Genomic DNA, 19422 nt, shown 5'->3' with positions numbered 1-19422 from the left:
CCATACACCCGGGAACCAGCACCAGGGGGCCAGGTTTGCTTGTGGGAAGCAGCAGAGGGGACCAAAATCCGAAAGAGGAACAAATGCCATTGCCCCTCTCTGACCCTGCCCCCACATACAGCGTCATAACCCAGCAACTGGGTCGCCCCGCCCTGGTGAACACCTAAGGCTCTGCCCCTCATACGTAACAGGCACGAACAGACCAAAATATTATGGCTCAAGAATAGCTCAAAGCCCCAGAACCAATAATTCTAAGCGACCAAGAGATTGCCAACCTATCAGATGCACAGTTCAAAGCTCTGGTGATCAGGATGCTCACAGAACTGCTTGATTTTAGTCACAAATTACATGAAAAAATGAAGGCTACACTAAGTGAAATGAAGCAAAATGCACAGGGAAACAATAGTGATAGAAAGGAAACTAGGACTCAAATCAATAAAGTGGACCAGAAGGAAGGAAAAAAAATGACCAAACAGAAAAGAATGAAGAAACAAGAATTCAAGAAACCAAGGAGAGGCTTAGGAATCTCCAGGACATCTTTAAATGTTCCAACATCTGAATTATAGGGGTACCAGAAGGGGAAGAGGAACAGCCATGAGTGGAAAACTTATTTGAACAAACAATAAAGAAGGACTTCCCCAGTCTGGCAAAGGAAATAGACTTCCAGGAAATCCAGGAAGCTCAGAGAGTCCCAAAGATGTTGGACCCAAGAAGGAACACACCAAGGCACATCATAATTACATTAGCCAAGATTAAAATGAAGGAGAGAATCCTAGAAGCAGCAAGAGATAAGGGGACAGTCACCTACAAAGGAGTTCCCATCAGACTGTCAGCGGATTTCTCAAAAGAGACCTTACAGGCAAGAAGGGGCTGGAAAGAAGTATTCCAAGTCATGAAATCCAAAGACCTACATCCAAGAGTGCTCTATCCAGCAAAGCTTTCATTTAAAATGGAAGGACAGATAAAGTGCTTCTCAGAGAAGGTCAAATTCAAGAAGTTCATCATCACCAAGCTTTTATTATATGAAATGTTAAAGGGATTTATCTAAGAAAAAGAAGATGAAAATTATGAACAGTGAAAGCACAGCAAACTCACAGTTATTAACAACCACACCTAAAACAAAAGCAATCTAAGAGGACAGCTAGATCAGGAGTGGAACCCTAGAAATGGAAATTACATGGAAGGTTAGCAACAGGGGAGTGGGAGGAGGAGAGAGGGGGAAAAGGTACAGAGAATAAGTAGCATAGACGGTAGGTAGAAAATAGATAGGGGGGAGGGTAAGGATAGTATGAGAAATATAGAATCTAAAGAACTTGTGATACATGGACATAAATGAAAGGGTGGATGGTGGTGGAGGGGTGTGCAGGGTGGAGGGGAATGAAGGGGGGGGGGAATAGAGCAACCGTAATGGCATAATCAATAAAATATATTCAAAAAAGCAGAACAGTCATCTGAAAGACACATTACCAATAATGAGTGATAAAGCTTAGAAATACTTTTCTAAACTATCAGTGACATAAAACAAATCAACATGCTGCAGAAAAGACAGTTATTTTTTATTTCCTGCATAGAAAATATTAAAAAATCATTGTCCTATGAAAAGGCAATTAAAGGGAATGTAGCAAAAAAAAAATCACAGTGATGTGTAGGGGCAGATTCTGTATTCCAAAATGGACATTTTCTCCTCTTCTTCATTTTCTTTCTAATAAAATGCTTTTCTTTCTGCACCCCCCACCTCTATGGAAGTATACTTGACAAATAAAAAGTGTATATATTTAAAGTGTACAATGTGATACCTTGATATGATAGATAGATAGATGGTGAATAATTACAACTAAGTTAATTGACACTTACCTCACACATATTTTTGGGGGGGTGTAGTAAGTACAGTTTATATATGCTCTCTTTGCACATTTTAAATATATTTTACAGTATTATTGACTTAGTCACAGTGATGTACATTAGATCCCCAGAATTTATTCATCTTATAACTGAAAATTTGTATCCCTTAAACAAACTTTCCCCATTTTTCTCACCTCCCAGTCTCTGGCAACCACTGCTCTGTTCTCTGGTTCCATGAGTTTGACTTATTTAGATGTACATAAAAGTGACATCACAGTGTTTGCCTTTCTCTGTTTGACTTATTTCACTTAGCATACTGACTTCCAGATTCACACGTTATGTACCATAAACGGCAGGATTTCCCTGTTTTTATTTTTAAATATTTTATTTATTTCTCTTTAGAGAGAGCAGGGAAGGAAGGGAGAAAGAGAGGGAGAGAAACATCAATGTCTGGTTGCCTCTCACACACCCCCTACTGGGGACCTGGCCCGAAACTGAGCCATGTGCTCTGACTGGGAATCCAACCTGCAACTCTTTAGTTCAAAGGCTGGCACTCAATCCATGGAGTCACATGAGTCAGGGCAAGATTTTTTTCTTTTAATTGCCAAATAATATTCCATGGTATATATTCATGGTATGTAATAGCATATAATATGATAATAGAGAATATATAACACATAATGGATATAAGGTTATACTTCACATTTTCTTTTTGTTTGCTTTTTATCTTTACAGAGGTAGAGGAAGTGAGCCAGCTGGGCTGTGTGGACTCAGAAAACAAGTTACACGGGTAGAAGAAGGGCCCTTGGAGCTTAGGAGAGAGAAAGAAAAGTTACATGCCTGAGGGAAGGAAGGGGGAAGAAGGCATGGTGTAGGCATGGGATGAGAGACGGTGAGAGAATGAGCGAGAGAGGGTGAGAGAGAATGAGAGAGAGCTATCTCACATCTTCTTTATCCATTTTTTCTCGATGGACACATAGGTTGTTTCCATATCTTGGCTATTAGAGAAAAGGGAACCCTGTACACTGTTGGTAGGAATGTGAATTGCAGCAACCACATAAAAAACACTATGAGGGTTCTTCAAAAAATTAAAAATAGATCTACCATAGATCCAGCAATCCCACTACTGGGTAACTATCCAAAAGAAGTGAAATCAGTATCTCATAAATATATCTGTGCTCCCACTGTTCATTTCAGAATTACTCACAATAGTCAACATAAAATCATTTCTTTCATTTGAAGCACTAGCTAAAACAGAAGGAAAGTACTCAGGTAAATTACCTTCCCATGTGGACTTAATGTTTACTGTGTCACTCTCTGCTAGGGGCAATTGTATTTTGAAATGCAAATGCTAGTTAACACAAGTGACTCTGTCTTTGATTTGACAAAGGTTTTGCTGTCATAGAAGCCGCCATCTTTTTTCAATAAAGAAAGAGATCATCGTCAGGAGAGATTTGCTACTTGTTCCAGTGTTTGTCAGCTTTGAATTACAGATAAACAACAAATAATTTAGTGTAAGTATATCCCAAATATTTCATATTTCTTTTCAAAATGAGTGTGACCCATTCAATATTTGGGACATACTTACACTAAAAAAATTTTATTAGGTGTTGATCTGAAATTCAATTATAATCAGGCCTCGTGTGTTTTATGTAACAACTTACTGTAAGTAAACTACGTGATGACTTGGATTAGGTTGTTCTTATTTATGATTGATGCTTATTTGTTTTCATGAACAAAAAGTCTTCAAGACGCCCTGGCCAAGTGTCTCTGTTGGCTGGAGCTTCCTTCGGTATCCCAAAAGGTCCTGGATTCCATTTCAGTCAGGGCACATACCTGGGTTGCAGTTTCTACGCGTCACCGAGGTTACTTTCTCACGTGGGCATTTCTCTCTCTCTCTCTCTCCTCTCTTCCTCTCTAAAATCAATGGAAACATCTGCTCAGGCGAGAATCTGTAAAAAAAAAAAAAGTCTCTAAAACAAAGCATATTTTCCAAGTGTTGGGAAGACTAAGTTTCAGTTCTTTAACAATTAAAAGCATGCTTCAAAAGAGAAGCCAGTTAGGTTGTGGGACGGTCCCAAGGAGCCACCATCTGGCCACCATCTGGCGAGTACGACACCTCAGGCCAGGCAGAGATGGGCCTCACAGAGATGGGCTTAGGGTCCATTGATCCCCGCGGTCACTAGTAGCAGAGATCCGCCAGCGGCCCGGGGGCCCAACCTCCAGACAGACCTCCGATATGCCCCGCCCTTTTTTCACCTTTAAAATTTTTTTTTTCAGTAGTTATTGATTTGAGAAAGAAACAGAGACATATAGAGGCAGAGAGAAACCTCGATTTGCTGTTCCACCCAGGCGTTCCCTGGTTGACCCTTGTATGTACCCTGACTGGGGATCAACACGCAACGTCGGCGCATCCCGAAGGAGGACGCTCTAACCGACTGAGCTAAGTGGCCAGAGCTGAAGGGCCCCTCTCAGAGCACCAAGTTCCCAGCGAGCTCCGACTTCGAGCTCTCCCGCTCCCCAGGTGCGGGCGGCCGGCTGTCACTGCCCCTTGCAGGGGCTTCCGCGGGCGGAGGGGAGGCTGCTCCGCGGCGCGCCGCCCTGGAAACCTGCGGTGCGTAAGGCGCTTAGTCCTCGCGCTCTTTCTCTTCCCCCTCCCCACTTTTTTTTTTTTTTTGTCGGAGGAGAGAAAACAGTCTCGCGCTGGGGTGTGCGCACAGACGAGAAGTGGAAGAGCGGCACACCCTCCTCCAGCCCGCCCAGCCAGCTCCGGGCGGGGAGCGGGGAGGCGGGAGACGCGGGACGAGGCGGGGCGCCTGCGGCGAGCTCGCTGCAGCCCCCACGCCGAAAAGGCCCGCGGATCTGGAGGGAGTCCCGCGAGGTCAGGATGATGCTCCTAAGGTGCTCCAGGTCCTGGCGCCCGCGGCGGCCCTTGGCTCTCTACACCTCCGGCCGCTCGGGGCCGCGGCCGCTGACGTCCCAGGTAAGACAGCGGGCTCCACGGCGGGGGTCTCGGGGGCAGGGGCGGCGGCTGGAAAAGTTTGTTGGGAGGCCACTTCTGTAGAATGGAAGCTGAGTGACCGGGAAGTTCACTTCGTTTTCGCGCGCTGGAGGAGCCGACAGTGGTCCCGGGGCAGCAGATGCAGGGCCGGGGTCGCGCCCGGGGCAGACGTCAGGAAAGGCCAGAGTCTCCGGAGGCGCGCGGGTCTTCACCTCGGCCTGGTCCAGATGCGGGGACCCTGGAGCGTGCGGCCCTGGGAAAGCAAAATACCCCGGGAGGCGGTTTCTTCGTGTCCAGGCAGTGATCCGGAGTTAAGTTTCAGAGCCCGCCGTGCCTCCGGCGCGGTGGTCGGTGCCCGAGGGTGCTAACGTTGAAGCCCAGACGACTGACTGCTAGAGTGTGGACTGTGGTCGGAGTGACGTTTCCATCCTGAGAACCGTGAGCCCCTCCCCTCCCTGGAAGAGGGAAGAATAACTCGCGTTTGCTTCAGAGCCGAGTGGGGTGAATCATGAGCGTGTGCTGTGAGTAACAGTTGGCCTGACACAATGGCCCCATGGACTGCGTGGACCACTGCTTGGAGGAGGGAGGAGAGTGGATGCGCACTGAAAAAGACACAGGAAGCAGGGGGCAGTGCTGTGTGTCACTGGGGCTGTGAGAAGGAGCCCGACCTCAGCCCACTATGTAAAGACAGCTTTTCAAAAAGAGCCTTCTACGTGTGTGGTTCCGAAGGGCGTAGTTTCTGAGTTGTAGTTTGTAACCCACCCCCCACCCGCTAATTAGTTTCAGTTGTCAAAGCGAAAAATATTTTTTATCTTTTTAGCTGTGCAGTTTGAAAGAAAAGCAGAAAGCAATGCCATAGTCTTTTCACTTTCACTTCCTGTTTATTTTTTCCCTGCAGCTATCTCAGGGCTTCAGAGATTGGATTGATGCAGGAAATATTTCATTGCATTTTTAAAATGCCTTCCCTATGTTCGAAAGAGAGTAAGAGTAGTATTATGTAACTAACACCTAGGAAAGGGGGCTAACTCCTTAAAATGTAAAATGGTAGATTTAATAGGGTAATTGGAGAGATAGGCTTTTCCACTTTGTAAATTGTACTTTTTTAAGTGTAGCGCTTGACAGTCAAAGACATACCAAACAGTAAAACAACACAATACAAGGAATACCCTTCACCATGCACTATTTAAACATAAATGAATGATTTGATTTTTATTACATCTAACATTTTGAGTAGAATTTTCATGGAACCCCCAACTGCCCTCTCTCAAATGATCAGTCCGCCCCCCCCCCCATTTCCTGCCTGATGGTGCATCTAGGACATTCAGCAGGGGGGAAAGACCAGTGATGTTTGCAACCCAACAGCTTGCAATGAGTTGTCATTAATAGTATCTCAAGTGAGTATTCCCTATTATATTTGGCCTTTTCTGAAATTGAGTGTGCCTTATAGGAATTTAGTAATTTTGAAAAATGTACAGTTTTCATCCTTCATATGCTAAATACGCCAGTGGTTTTTTTGTTGTTGTTGTTGGGGGGAAGTTTGAAATTGATTTGTTAGTGTAGCAAAATTGCAGTTTAAAGAGCGAATTGCATCTGGAGCACAAGAGAGCAGGAACATGTTGTATTACATTTGGCCAAGGCTGGCCTAGTGTCCATGGTCACTATTTGGTGGTAGCACCTGTGCTTGTCAGCAAGGTTGTCAGGGTAATCTGTGGCTCCTGCTGGTTTTCCCATCCTCCAGGGCTCAGCTGTGAGTGGTTATGGCACCTGGTGAATGCTTTCCCATAGAAAACCCTGGCCTGACTACACCTTTCTTAATTTCGGTTTTTTCCTGTGTAGTTTGAGAAACTCCCTGATAGGATTTCAAGTACCCCATATAACATTTGAGTCCCTACATAAACTCTGTTAAAAACTTAAAACAATCAAGTGTACTTTGCAGAGAAGTTTAAGTATTAAGTGTGCCTTTTTAAACTTCTAGAAACAAATCATGTATTGTTTTAGGTCCCACCACCAAATGTTAATTCACAAATTGTTTTCATCTTTTGAATTGCATAGACATGTCACTCTTGTGTGACACTTTCCTACCATTCTGTCTAGTGCTTGTAACTGGCATATTGTGTCTCTCTCCTGAGGGGAGTGATTGGTCATATATTGGTGATTATACTTACACTATAGAAAAGACATTTGATACTGTGGCCTCAAAGTAATTCTAGACAGACTTGTTTATTAAATATTAAACATTACCATCCTCCTAATACTTAGGTATGAGTAGTAGGTTTTTTGTTTTGTTTTATGCCTTACTGTTTATTGAAGTTTAACAGTATTAGTGCTGTTTTGCAGCAAACTAAGCTGGGAAACCGTTTGGTATCTTGGTAGATAAGTATTTGTTGAATGAGGTACCTATGAGACTTAAGGTAGAAAACCTGAAGCTAACATTAGTTGATTTAAAAGCCATATGAACTAAATGTGTTTACATCACAGAAGAGAAATGAGCATTTAAGTTAGTTGGTGTTAATCTAATTGGGACACTGAGGTGCAGACTGGCCCCACCACCGCTTAGCTCTGTGAACCTAGCCAAGCCATTCATTCTTTTTGGGCCTAATTTGAAAACAAAGGGATCTGGTCAAAATTATGACTAAACTACAGATCAGCTGTCATTGAGAACTCCCTGAAATCTAGCTGAACAGAAGGCCTACAGCTCTAAGGGTATAAAGGAGAAGCCACATTAAGACTGGTAGGAGGGGTGGAGATGCGAAATGGCTGGTTGCATACCCATGTGTGCAAATAAAAATTGGGAGGGATATCTCGGCTCTGGAGGTCCCTTTGAGGAGGAAAGGGATCCAGCCTCATGACAGGCTCCCAGCCCAGGGTTCCAGTGCCAGGAAGGGAAGTCCCCATAGCTTCAGGCCGTAAAAGCCATCGGGCATTGTGGCTGAGTGAGATGAAGGGCTAGAGTCCCAGGCAGCTTATCTTAAAGGGCCCACGCATAGACTTTGACTCAGAGCCCCTCTCTCTGAGCATCAGTACTTGGGGCAAAAGATCAAAAAAGCACGGGACACACAGGGAAGAAATGAAGTGTCTGTCATCAAGGTAAGAGTCTGGAGGGGCAGCTTCCTCCCAGACAGGTGTGCTGGCAGAGGTCATTGTTCTTTTCTGAGACCTTGCTGCACAGAGCTGGCAGGCGGACACCGTATCTGAGTCTCCATCAACCTGGCTATAATGTTTTTCTCTGAGCTGGTGATTCCCTGAGACCCCACTCCACCAACTTGCAGGTCTACCCAAGATGTTTCAAGTAGTTTTTCCATACAAATGGCTTGCCTTGGCTCATGCTTCGTACTTCCCTAAAACAGGGTGTCAAACTCATTCTCACCAGGGGCCACATCAGCCTTTCCGTTGCCTTCAAAGGGCTGAATGTAATTTTAGGACTGTATAAATATAACTACTCCTTAACTAGGGGCAAGGAGCTCAGTGCTGCCACTGGGTAGAAACAAGGTGTCGGGCCAATAAAACAAGGTGGAGGGCTGGATTTGGCCCTCAGGCCTTGTGTTTGCCACCTGTGCCCTAAAATTTTTCAAACAAGCAGCACCTGGCATCGGCATGCCCCATACCTCTCCTTCGGTGGCTCTAGGCCTGGTACTGGCAGCAGGTGGCCTTGGTTCTCAGCTTGGCCTCACTTGGGCACTGCCAAGCCCAGCATGAAATATTCAATGAGATGAAAAGCAAAGACCTACCACTAAGATTCTCTACCCAGCAAAACTCATTTAGACTTAGAGGACAGATAAAGAGCTTCCCAGACAAGAAAAAGTTAGAGTTCATCACCACCAAACCAGTGTTGTGTGAAATGTTAAAGGGTCTTCCTTAAGAAGAAGAAAAGAAAAAATCTAAAATATGAACAATAAAAATGGCAATAAATATGTATCTATCAACAGTTGAATCTAAAAACAAAATAAATGAACAAACAGAACACAAACAGACTCATAGATACAGAGAACATTTTGATGGTTGCCAGATGGGAGGGGCTTGGGGGGGATGTGTAAAAAGGACAAGGGATTAAGAAGTACAAAGTGGTAGTAACAGCCTAGTCCTGGGGGTGTAAACTACAGCACAGGGAATGTAGTCAATAATATTCTGATAACTGTGTATGGTGTCAGACGGGTTCAAGATCCATTGGGATGACCACTTCATACGTAACGTAAGGTCTAATCACTGGAACTAATACAGTATTGTGTAAGTCAACTATAAGCGAACAATAAAAAATTTAAAAAAAGAAAAGAAAGGCACTTGTCTAATTGGTCTCAAAAGCCTTTTCTATGTATGAAATTGCCATTTTGTTATTTTGCCAGGAGATATAAGTATGCTATTGAATACAATATTGTCTGTGTCAGATTGGTTCTCTCTTTTTTTTTTTAAGATTTTATTTATTTATCTTTAGAGGGGAAGGGGAGGAGAGAAGGAGAGAAGTATCAATGTATGGTTGCCTCTCATGAGTCCCTCACTGGGAACTGGCCTGCAACCCAGGCATGTGCCCTGACTGGGAATCGAACTGCGATCGAGTGGTTCGCAGGCCCGCGCTCAATCCACTGAGCTACGCCAGCCAGGGCAGATTGGTTCTCTTAATGGCTGAAAAATCCTCTTTTATGATCTTAGATGATCAGCAGAGTGGCAGTTTTACCTAGTGATCGTAGTAACTTTTTTCTTTTAGACGAGATCGGGCGCGTTCAGGGTGGTATGGCCGTAGACTTTTTTTTTAATTTAATTAATTAATTAATTTATCTTTAGAGGGGAAGTAGAGAGGGAGAGAGACATCAATGTATGGTTGCCTTTCCTGCGTCCCCTGCTAGGAGTTGGCCTGCAGGGAACTGGCCTGCAACCCAGGCATGTGCCCTGACTGGGAATTGAACCACAATCCTCTGGTTCGCAGGCCTGTGCTCAATCCACTGAGCTACGCCAGCCAGGGCCACTTTTTTCTTTTAAAATAAATAAAAATTTATTTGATTGGGTGAGCAGATCATAGCAGAATAGATTGAGTTTCACTCTAACATTACCTCTTGTTGTTATCAGTGTTTCCGTCTGGGAAATGTTGCTGATTCCTAGCATTGGAGTCCTAACACCGTGACATAACTGTGACATTGGAGCTAGCCTGCAGGTTGCATACCGATGTATAATAAAACCGCATTATATAAGACATATTCTAGCACTGTCTTCTTTCTTGATCCTGTTTAATTTACCACAGTATTAATTTTCCTGGGTTTCAAAACATACCAGCTCTCTGTTCTCTGAGCTGTGTATTTAGACGGTGTAGTATTGGCCTCCCCCCAAATGTTTTCACCGAATTTTCCACATCATCATCCCTTCTAGGAAACAGCCCTGTGAAACGGGACAGTTAAGAGATACCCTTTAAAATTACTCGTGGCACAAATTGCTGTCTAGTATCAGAATCGCTGAGTTTCTCCTGAGCGAATGTAGGCTTTCTTGTCCAGACAGTGAAGTGCGTAGCCAATGGTGTTCTCTCTCTGCACTTGCTGCCAGGAAGATCGGGGGTCAAATTTTAGACGCATCTTCTAAAAATTGTGAGAAACCTTATGATATGCATTTAATGTGTTTGCCATACTTCCGGTTTCATCTACTCTGCTCTCATTTTTCTCTCGATTTGAGTCATCTTCCAGTTTTCTGTAATCATGTTTTAATGGGAAACAGTGATACATGAATAAGATTTTAAGACATTTTAAAAGTCAGTTCTTTGGTGTTTGAACAAACACATTCTAAGTAGTTGTGGGTCAAAGTGTGGAAAACCCATCTCTTTCTTGTTCAAGTAGTTTCCTTGTTGCTTTGCCCATAGAAAGTGTCCAGTATTTTTTTAAGATTTTATTTATTTATTTTTAGAGGGGAAAGGAAGGAGAGAGAGAGAAATATCAGTGTATGGTTGCCTCTGGTGTGTCCCCTGCTGGGAACTGGCCTGCAACCCAGGCATGTGCCCTGACTGGGGATTGAACCATGATCATGTGGTTCGCAGGCCCTCGCTCAATCCACTGAGCTACACCAGCCAGGGCTGAAAGTGCCCAGTATTGATTGCACTGAATTGAATTGCTGTGAGAATTTAATTTTGATGCTGGCTCTCTAAAGGAAATGTGATGGTACTGAAGTTGTTCACTCCCCTCTCACCCTCCTTTTCTCCTTCTTACTACCCTTACCTGCCCTAAATCTTCCTGTTTCTGCGATCCCCACCTGAGTTAAAATATAGTTTGGGACAACGGCCAGGGCCTGTAAATTGCTTTATTCTGAGAGTTTCCTACAGTATTTTGTTAACTCAAAAATGGTGTTATTTGATTTTAAATTATTTTTTACCTTAGTTACAGGTCTAAGCTTTTGTTTGGCAGCTCTTTTGGGGATAAGTAATTAGATTTTTGTCTGGAATTTAGAATATTGCTGAGAGATGGGGTATGAAACCTGCGCTATAAACACTGTCCACTGAAAAGAATTTCTCTGAATAGATTTGAGGGCAAGAAATAGGGACCTGTGAAAAATAAGGCAAGAGATGGAATCACAGTTGAAATATCTGTAGCCTGTGAGCAGAAACAAAAAGTGAGATAAAACATTAAAGCTCATATCAAGAAACTGACAGGTGTGCAAAGTATATTGTGTCAAATTTTAGGGAGAGAAGTCTTCAGCCTTGACAAGGATCAGCCCACAGTATGAATTTTAAGATATTAAGATTGAGTAGGTGACTTGGTTTGTACAACTGCCAGAGACACGGGTGGTGATCCTATTATATTCAACTCCTCTGAGAACTCTCAGCTATTGTTGAGAGATGTGGAAGGAATATTTTTATAATGAATGCACTGCTCACGTCACAGTTTTGGGACCTAAAGATGAATTAGCTTATTTTCAACCTCATAGGCATAACAATGAATAATAAATGTCGTGAATGTGGCTGGAGGAAGGAAGCAGGTGTCATTCTTTTTGACAAATCCCTGTTATTTTCCTCTTTGTGTGTTTGTAGGTGTGTTCATGTTCACATTTGGCGTCTTTTTTGCCAAACATTTTGTTTGCCTTTGGTATAGCGTTTTCCTCTTAGTCTGTGTAGAGTACTTAAAGAGGGGATTTTAAAAAGTGTTAATAAATAACTGTTCTTTCTGCTGGTAATGCAGCTAGAATAGAAGCACCCATTTTTATTAGAGAGACTGACAGTAATGTGACCATAAACCTGGAAAAAACTACTTTTAGAAAATGTTTCACAAACAGATCAACACAGCATTGGCTGACTAAGGCCTTGCTAGAGGATATGCTTGTACCATTTTACAGTCTGATAACTCCTTTCTGTAATTCTGCTTTCACAATGTTTCAGCATTCCGGCCTCAGCCCTCCAGGCACACTTTCTGTCCCATGCCTTCTGCAGCCCACAGTCAGCCCTGCTGGACTGATACTCCTTCCTGTGGCTGGTCATGTATTGTCACCCCTTCTGCTTAGTGTTTACTGTGTTCCCAGGTGGCGTTGTCTCCTTTCGGTCACCCTCTTGAATTCTATTCTTGCTCTGAGGCTCAGTTCCAGTGCCCACTCACCCTCACCCACCCCACCCCACCCCAGTTTTGAGGAGGTCTGTGTAGGTTTCAGCCAGCAGGAGTTGCACGTTCTTTTTCACGCCCACAGCACTTCACCACTCACCTCATTTCACCATGCATTATAGTTAGCCGTGCTTCTGTGATCCCCCACCCCCGATTCTCCCAGCGCTATTTTCCTCTTCTCCGATGGCCTCTGCCCTACCACAGCCAGTGCATAAGAAAAGCTTGTCAGGTAGGGGAGTGAATGAATGAATGGATGATGAAGGCTCAAATATTATATAAACTTCCTCAGTGGTGTGTTCTCTTCAGGTCTTACCTTCTCAGTTTCCTCTCTCCCACTTAATCTAGCCAGGGGATCACCTAAAGCCTTTTAATCTGCTTTTTATGATGTGAGCCTTGAATAATTGGAGATTTTTCAAAAAGTTAACCAAAATCACCTGTATACATATTGCATTTTTCATGAAAAGAAAACAGTAATCTTAAATCACATTTTGGTTAATTGCTATACTTCCACATCAGGATTTTTGGAATACGCAACTAACAGAATGTAAAGAAATGGATTCTGTAAGGTCGGCCCGTTGGATGGGTACCTCCTCATCTGTTCTGAAGTGCGGTGTTGATTCAGGATGATTACAGGGGAAGGCAACACTGTCTCCACAGACAGGGCTGGCTAAATGGCGCTCTCAGAGCATTAGATCATACCGGTTTTACATTTGTGAAGTGCTGTTTTGTGATTGCCAAAAATTATCTGTTAGTACTGAAAGCTTAATCATTAAAACCTAAATAATTCAGGACATTTTAAAAATCAATTATAAAAAGACTTATTTGTAACATACAACTTCTGGGCAAAATATAAAGTTAACCCCTTGTAAAATACAGCCCTGCCCCACAAAGGGAATATGCATTTTGATTAGAAACACGGGGCTTTTCCTGTACTAATGCCCCTATTACTATCCAGAAGCAGAGGTACTTTCCTTTGGGTGACGCAGTGGCTGTCAGTGAAATGATCACCTGTTGGTGCCCCAGTGCTTGGGAACGGGTCAAGGGCGGCCCTTAAGGAGGATGTACAGCAAAATTTGTTGAATAAGATTGAATGGTTACTGGATAAGTAACCCCATATAGAGTTTGTCATTTATTTGTTTTACTTTTACAGCCTAAAATCTGAGGCTTTTGAATGTGAATAGGGACTTCTTAAAAATCTGTAAGGCTCAGCAGGGCCTGTGGCCGTTGTGCCAATATTTCGAGTTTTGGGGGCAAAATGGATAAGCAGGATGGTAAGGGAGGTTCCAGCTGCTACCTGAGCCTTGGGTGTTACGAGTGCTGCTGCCACCCCCACCAACTCCGAGAGCTGGTTCCAGGTTGATTCCTAAAAATGGTTTGATGGGAAGTTGGTCTTCTCTTCTCACCCTGATTAGGTTGGTCTACTTTCCCATGTGGATACCACTTCTCATGCTTTTGGTTCTTCATAGCCAAGTCCTAGTCTGTGACACTTTAATTGCCCACGGTTTTCTTTCCCCAAGGGTGGGTTTGCCTTTTTTTTGTAATAATGGAAAATTTGTTTAGAAAGTCACAGAGAGGTGAGCCATAGAAGAAACGAGCTTAGGAAACAAGTTACAGAGGCAGAAGAAGGGCTCTTGGAGCTTAGGAAAGAGAGGGGCACGGAAAATGCACCTCGGGGAAGGGGAGAGAAAGGGAGCGTGCTCCAAAGAGAGCCAGGCTGGGGCCTCCATTTTGAGGGTCTTTATTTGGAGGTCTCGGGAGGATCCCAATAGAGTATTCATCAGCCTTCTAGTTGTGTCCTTTCTGGGTTGCACTCTCTACTGATTGATTCGCACCAGGGCAGAGTGGAGGGGGTGGTCATTAGTTGGTGCAGCTGGTCCTGATGCCAGCCATGGTATCTCTTGTGTGGTTTTGCTGTGTTTCTGGGCCTGCAGCTGGGGTTTTGCCTTTTATCTAAACCTGAGATTCCAGTGGAGGAATTGTGGCGGCTCACACTAAGACTGAAAGCTTGTTTCCAGTTGGCTTGTGGGGGTCAAATAAATATCAGAGGCAATAAATACTAAAAGGATTCAGGGAAAGAACATTATTTTACGTTGGAAGAGTTGGAAGAGGTGAGATTTCAGCCAAGCTCTGAGAGCAAGCTAACAGTTTAGCAGACATATTTCAGTGGGAATATTGGGCCCAAGCACACAGAGTGGAGCCCGAAGCGGAGCTGGGGGTCTGGTAAGAACCCTGATCAGTCTGGTCAGCCTGCACGAAGTGTTCCCTGTGAAGGGCACGCTTTGGTCTGACTTGGGTTGGAATTTTTGAAAGACAGTGTCTTAAAATCTTACAGGACTTATGTTTATTGAATTAAACTCTGTCACAAACTATTATCCTGTAAAGAATTATTTCTAGAAAAAAACCCAAAATCTCTGTTCTTACTAGTTTGAATAATTCTGGACTAAGCCACACCAAATTAAATGGATTTCTTCACTACAGACTTCGAGGACTCATGGGCATTGGTACAGTCTGAGAGTGAGAAAGGTTGATCACAGTCCTTTTTTATTCTAAAGCATTGCTAGTAACTTCACCCAGAGAAGTGGCCACATAATACAATTTGGGAGACATTACATTAACAAATTAGATTGGGAATGGATTATGTTGAAAGACATGGACTCCTGTTAGGTCCAGCCTTACTTTCTGAGGCGTAACTAGTATTCCGGCCCTGGTGTGTTGTAGCAACATTCTTCAGCCTTCTTCGCAGCCACCATGTGACCACGTCCTGGATAATCCTCCCCAGTATGGAAGTGCAACTTTTAGTTTATGTCCTAAATTAGGAACCCCATTTCTCCCTTGCACCCCTTTCTCCCTCCCGTGGGCTGGAATACACGTGTGGAAGAAGTGAGCCAGCTGGACCCTGCAGGGGCATACAACCCTGTGGGGGAGGGTGGGACAACTAGATAGGAGGTCCCCAGATCCCTGGGTGACCTTACTGTGTCTTACTTGCCCTCAACTGCCTACCTATTAGAAAAGCAAACATATCTCTTATTTGAGACCCATGTATTTTTAGGTCTCTCTCTCTCGTTATTTTTTTAGATTTTATTTATTTATTTTTAGAGAGAGAGGAAGGGAGAGAGAGAAGGTAAGAAACATAGATGTGAGAGAAATGTTGGTCTGTTGCCTCTGGTACACACCCCAACCGGGGACTGAACCCGCACTCCAGGCATGTGATCTCACCAGGAATCGCACTGGCGACTTTTGGCTTTGTGGGGTGACGCCCAACCAATGGAGTCACACTGGTTAGGGCTTCAGGTCTCTTTAAAAGCAGCTTGGCTTGTCCCTTATTATGTCAAGTGGAGGACCAACCCAACCAAAAGTCTCTGACTGGAGAGGTTAAAGCGGAAGAGCAGAGACCTTAGGACACGGATGCTGTGGGAGGTTCTCAGAAAGCGGTACGACAGAAACCATGTGCATGGAACAGCCGATACGTGGCCGTAGTGTGCTTTGCAGAGCATAACGGTTTACCTCCTGCTGCCTCCACTTGTCACCCACCAATTCTGTTTCCAGTTAAAGTCTAGCTTTGAATTGACCACTTCCTGGTCAATTCAAATAAATAAATAAATAAATAAACAAATAAATCATAAATAAATGCTTTCCTGATTACTAGATAGAAATCATATTTCCTCCCTACATCCGTGTGTATACTTCATTCATTTTACTCTTCATTTGGTAGCCGTACACTCTCCCTTGTATCAGGGCTTTTTGTGTTTCGATCTCACCAGCATGCCGGCCTCCCCCATGTATTCTCCTAACTTCTGACATGCAGGTGTCTTATATCTGTTATATTTTCAGGCATATTATGTGTTTGTGTTTCTGTTTTTTAAATTATATTTTATTGATATGCTATTATAGTTGTCCCAATTAGTCCCCCTTTGTCACCCTCCACCCAGCACCACCGACTCCCTCAGGCAATCCCCACACTCTCGGTCAGGTCCACGGGGGATGGGAATGAGTTCTTTGGCTACTCCATTTCCTGTACTGCACTTTACATCCCCATGGCTATTCTGTAACTACCTATTTGTATTCATTAATCCCCTGACCTCATCACTCATTCTCCCATACCCCCACCTATCTGGCAGCCATCAAAACGCTGTGCATATCCGTGATTCTATTTCTGTTCTTCTTGTTTGCTTAGTCTGTTGTTTAGATTCAATTGTTGATGGATATGTATTTATAAGCCATTTTGTTCATAGTTTTGATCTTCTTTTTCTTAAATAACTCCTTTTAACATTTTATATAACAATAATTTGGTAATGATGAACTCCTTTAGTTTTTTCTTATCTGGGAAGTTATTAATCATGCCTTTGATTCTAAGTGATATCTTTGCTGGGTAAGCAATCTTGGCTGTAGGTCTCTGCTTTTCATGACTTTGAACATTTCTTGCTAAACCTTTCTAGCCTACAAAGTTTCTTTCGAGAAATTAGCTGATCATTTTATCAGCTAATTGACAGGGAAATTAGCTGACAGGGAATTCCCCTGTATGTAACGAACTGCTTTTTTCTTGCTGATTTTAAGATTCTTTATCTTTAACCCTTGGCACTTTAACTATGAGATGTCTTGGAGTGGGCCTCCTTGCATCCATCTCATTTGGGACTCTGTGAATTGCATGTCTATTTCCTACACTAAGTTAGGGGAGTTTTCTTTCATTATTTTTTCAAACGAATTTCCAATTTCTTGCTCTTTTTCTTCTCCTTCTGGTACTCCTGTGATGCAAATGTTGGAAAGCTTGAAGTTGTCCCATAGGCTTCTTACACTATTCTTGTTCTTATGGATTCTTTTTTCTAGTTGTTCTGATTGGTTGTTTTTTGCTTCCTTGTGTTCCAAATTGATTTGATTCTCAGCTTTATCCACTCTACTGTTGATTCACTGTAAATTGTTCTTTATTTCAATTTATGAATCCTTCATTTCTGACTGGGTCTTTTCATGGTGTTGAGATCCTCACTAAGTTCATTGAGCATTCTTGTAACAGTATTTTGAACTCTGCATCTGATAGATTGCTTGTGTCCATTTTGTCTAGTTCTTTTTCTGGAGTTTTATTCTGTTTCATTTGGCCCATGTTTCTTTGTCTCCTCATTTTGGCAGCCTCCTTGTATTTGTTTCTGTGTATTAGGTAGAGCTGCTATGACACTGTGTCTTGGTAGTGTGGCCTGATGTAGTAGGTGTCCTATAGGGTCCAATGGCACAGCCTCCTCCCCTATCACCAAAGCTGGGTACTCAAGGTGCACCCTTCTTGTGGGCTGAGTACTCCCTCCTCCTGTAGTTGATCCCTGATTGCTGTTGGCAGCTCAGTGCGAGGGATTTACCCAGTCCAGTCAGCTGCACGGGTTGGCTGTGACCACTTACACCAATTTCTGCCTTCCAAGGATGATCAGCTGTGCAGGGCCAGGGTGGTGGTGCTCTGATGTGATCTGTAGCTGTCCACTGGGTCCACGGGCTCTCGGGTTTCCTGGGCAGTGCAGGCCAATGTCAGTCCCCACTGTGTTCTGCCTGGAACCACCCTGCCTGAGACCACCCTGCCTGAGCAATAAAGCAATCTGAGGTGGTTGCTACTTGTGCTGGGCTTTGAGATTCCCAGGAAAAGCCAAACTGTGAGTCTAGGTTGGCTGCTGCTAGTGCTGGCACTGGGGCCACTTAGCAAGAGGTGTGGGAGCTGGTGGCTTGCTGAGGCCAGCTGTTGCTTGTTTGAGAGGATTTAGGAAGTTGTAAAGCATGAGCCAAGACCAGCCATTCATATGGAAAAGATAATTTTCATAGCTTGAGTGGGCCCATAAGTTGGGTGTGACAGAGCCTCAGAGATCTCCAGGGTAGGGCAAATTGTTAGCCAGGTTGATGGGGACTCAGTTATGGCACCCACCTGCTGGCTCTGTGGCTTCATGGAGGGAGGGTTTAGAAAAGGGACAGTAGCCTCTTCCTGCCTTTCTGTCTGGGAGAAAGCTGTCCCCCAGCTCATGCCTTGATGCCAGACACTTCAGTTCCTCCCTTTATGCCACTCGTGCCTTTCAAGCTGCTACCCTGGTGCCGGAGCTCATAAGCAATGAGTCTGAGTAAGTCGGTGTGTGGGTTCTTTAAGAGGAACTGCTTGGGACTCCAACAGTTTCTTCCACTGACTCAATCCCTGCTGGTTTTTGCAGACAGAAGTTTTGGGGACTAACCTTCCTGGCCCTGGAACCCTGGGTTGAGGGGCCTGGTGTGGGACTGGGACTCCTTGCCCCAGAAATATCCCTCCTGAATTTTTTCCACCACATGCGGCTGTGGGACCAGCCCGTTCTGTGTCTCTGCCCCTCCTACCAGTATGGATGGCTGTGGTTTTTTTAATTCTGTAGTTGTCAGACTTCTAATTAACTCGATTTCTGATGGTTCTGAGTGATGGTTGTTGTATAGTTTAGTTGTAATTTTGATGTGGTTGTGCAAAGAGGCAAGCCATACTTACTTATGCCACCATCTTGACTGGAAGTGTTCTTTGTGTTTCTTACTCTGCCCATACAGATGCTTATAGTGGTGCTAAATGATGAGGCCTAAGAAGGTAGATGCCACCATCTTTATGAGCAATGATGTTGGTCTAGACCAGGTGCTGGTAAACATCTCCCATAAAGGTCCAGAAGCAATTATAGAGAACAGAAATGCATGGGCATGTGTGTGGTCCAAGGAAATTGATAGGCAAAAATGTCTGTAGGCCAGATCTAGCTCGTAGGCCCTAGTTTGCCAACCCCTAGTCTGTAGACTCTGGACCAAGATTTTGGTGGTAGTAATGGATTCTGTTTTAGAAGATGAATCTGGAACTGGCAATACAGTGTACGTAGAAGGGGATAAGAAGTGAGTCACAAAGGACCGGTCACGAAGCCATGGTTACTGTGCCTGAAGCTGGAATAACAACAGCAGGTACAATGGAAACACAAGAGGAAGGTATAAAGATGTTTCAGGAATACAGCAGATTAGGGCATGACCAAGGGACCATAGTGCCTGGCAGGTATGAAAGAAGGA

The 19422-nt window shown here is 43.9% G+C and overlaps 1 protein-coding gene across 3 annotated transcripts in view; it reads left to right on the top strand.

Moving 5' to 3' along the window:
• Positions 1-4257: 4257 nt before the first annotated feature.
• MCUB (mitochondrial calcium uniporter dominant negative subunit beta) overlaps positions 4258-19422 on the top strand; it is a 96175-nt gene continuing 81010 nt past the window's right edge. The window contains exon 1 of one of the 3 annotated variants that reach the window (XM_037031904.1): positions 4258-4825. In XM_037031904.1, coding sequence (XP_036887799.1) covers positions 4730-4825 — 96 coding nt within the window. In that variant the 5' untranslated portion in view covers positions 4258-4729. The remainder of the gene's footprint in view (positions 4826-19422) is intronic. The other 2 variants (XM_037031903.1, XM_037031902.1) reach the window with 2 other exon arrangements.

This window comes from Sturnira hondurensis, unplaced genomic scaffold, assembly GCF_014824575.4.
Source record: "Sturnira hondurensis isolate 20B ecotype Veracruz unplaced genomic scaffold, ASM1482457v3 Scaffold0021214, whole genome shotgun sequence".
NCBI lineage: Eukaryota > Metazoa > Chordata > Mammalia > Chiroptera > Phyllostomidae > Sturnira > Sturnira hondurensis.
This window is presented reverse-complemented; position numbering and strand designations above follow the sequence as displayed.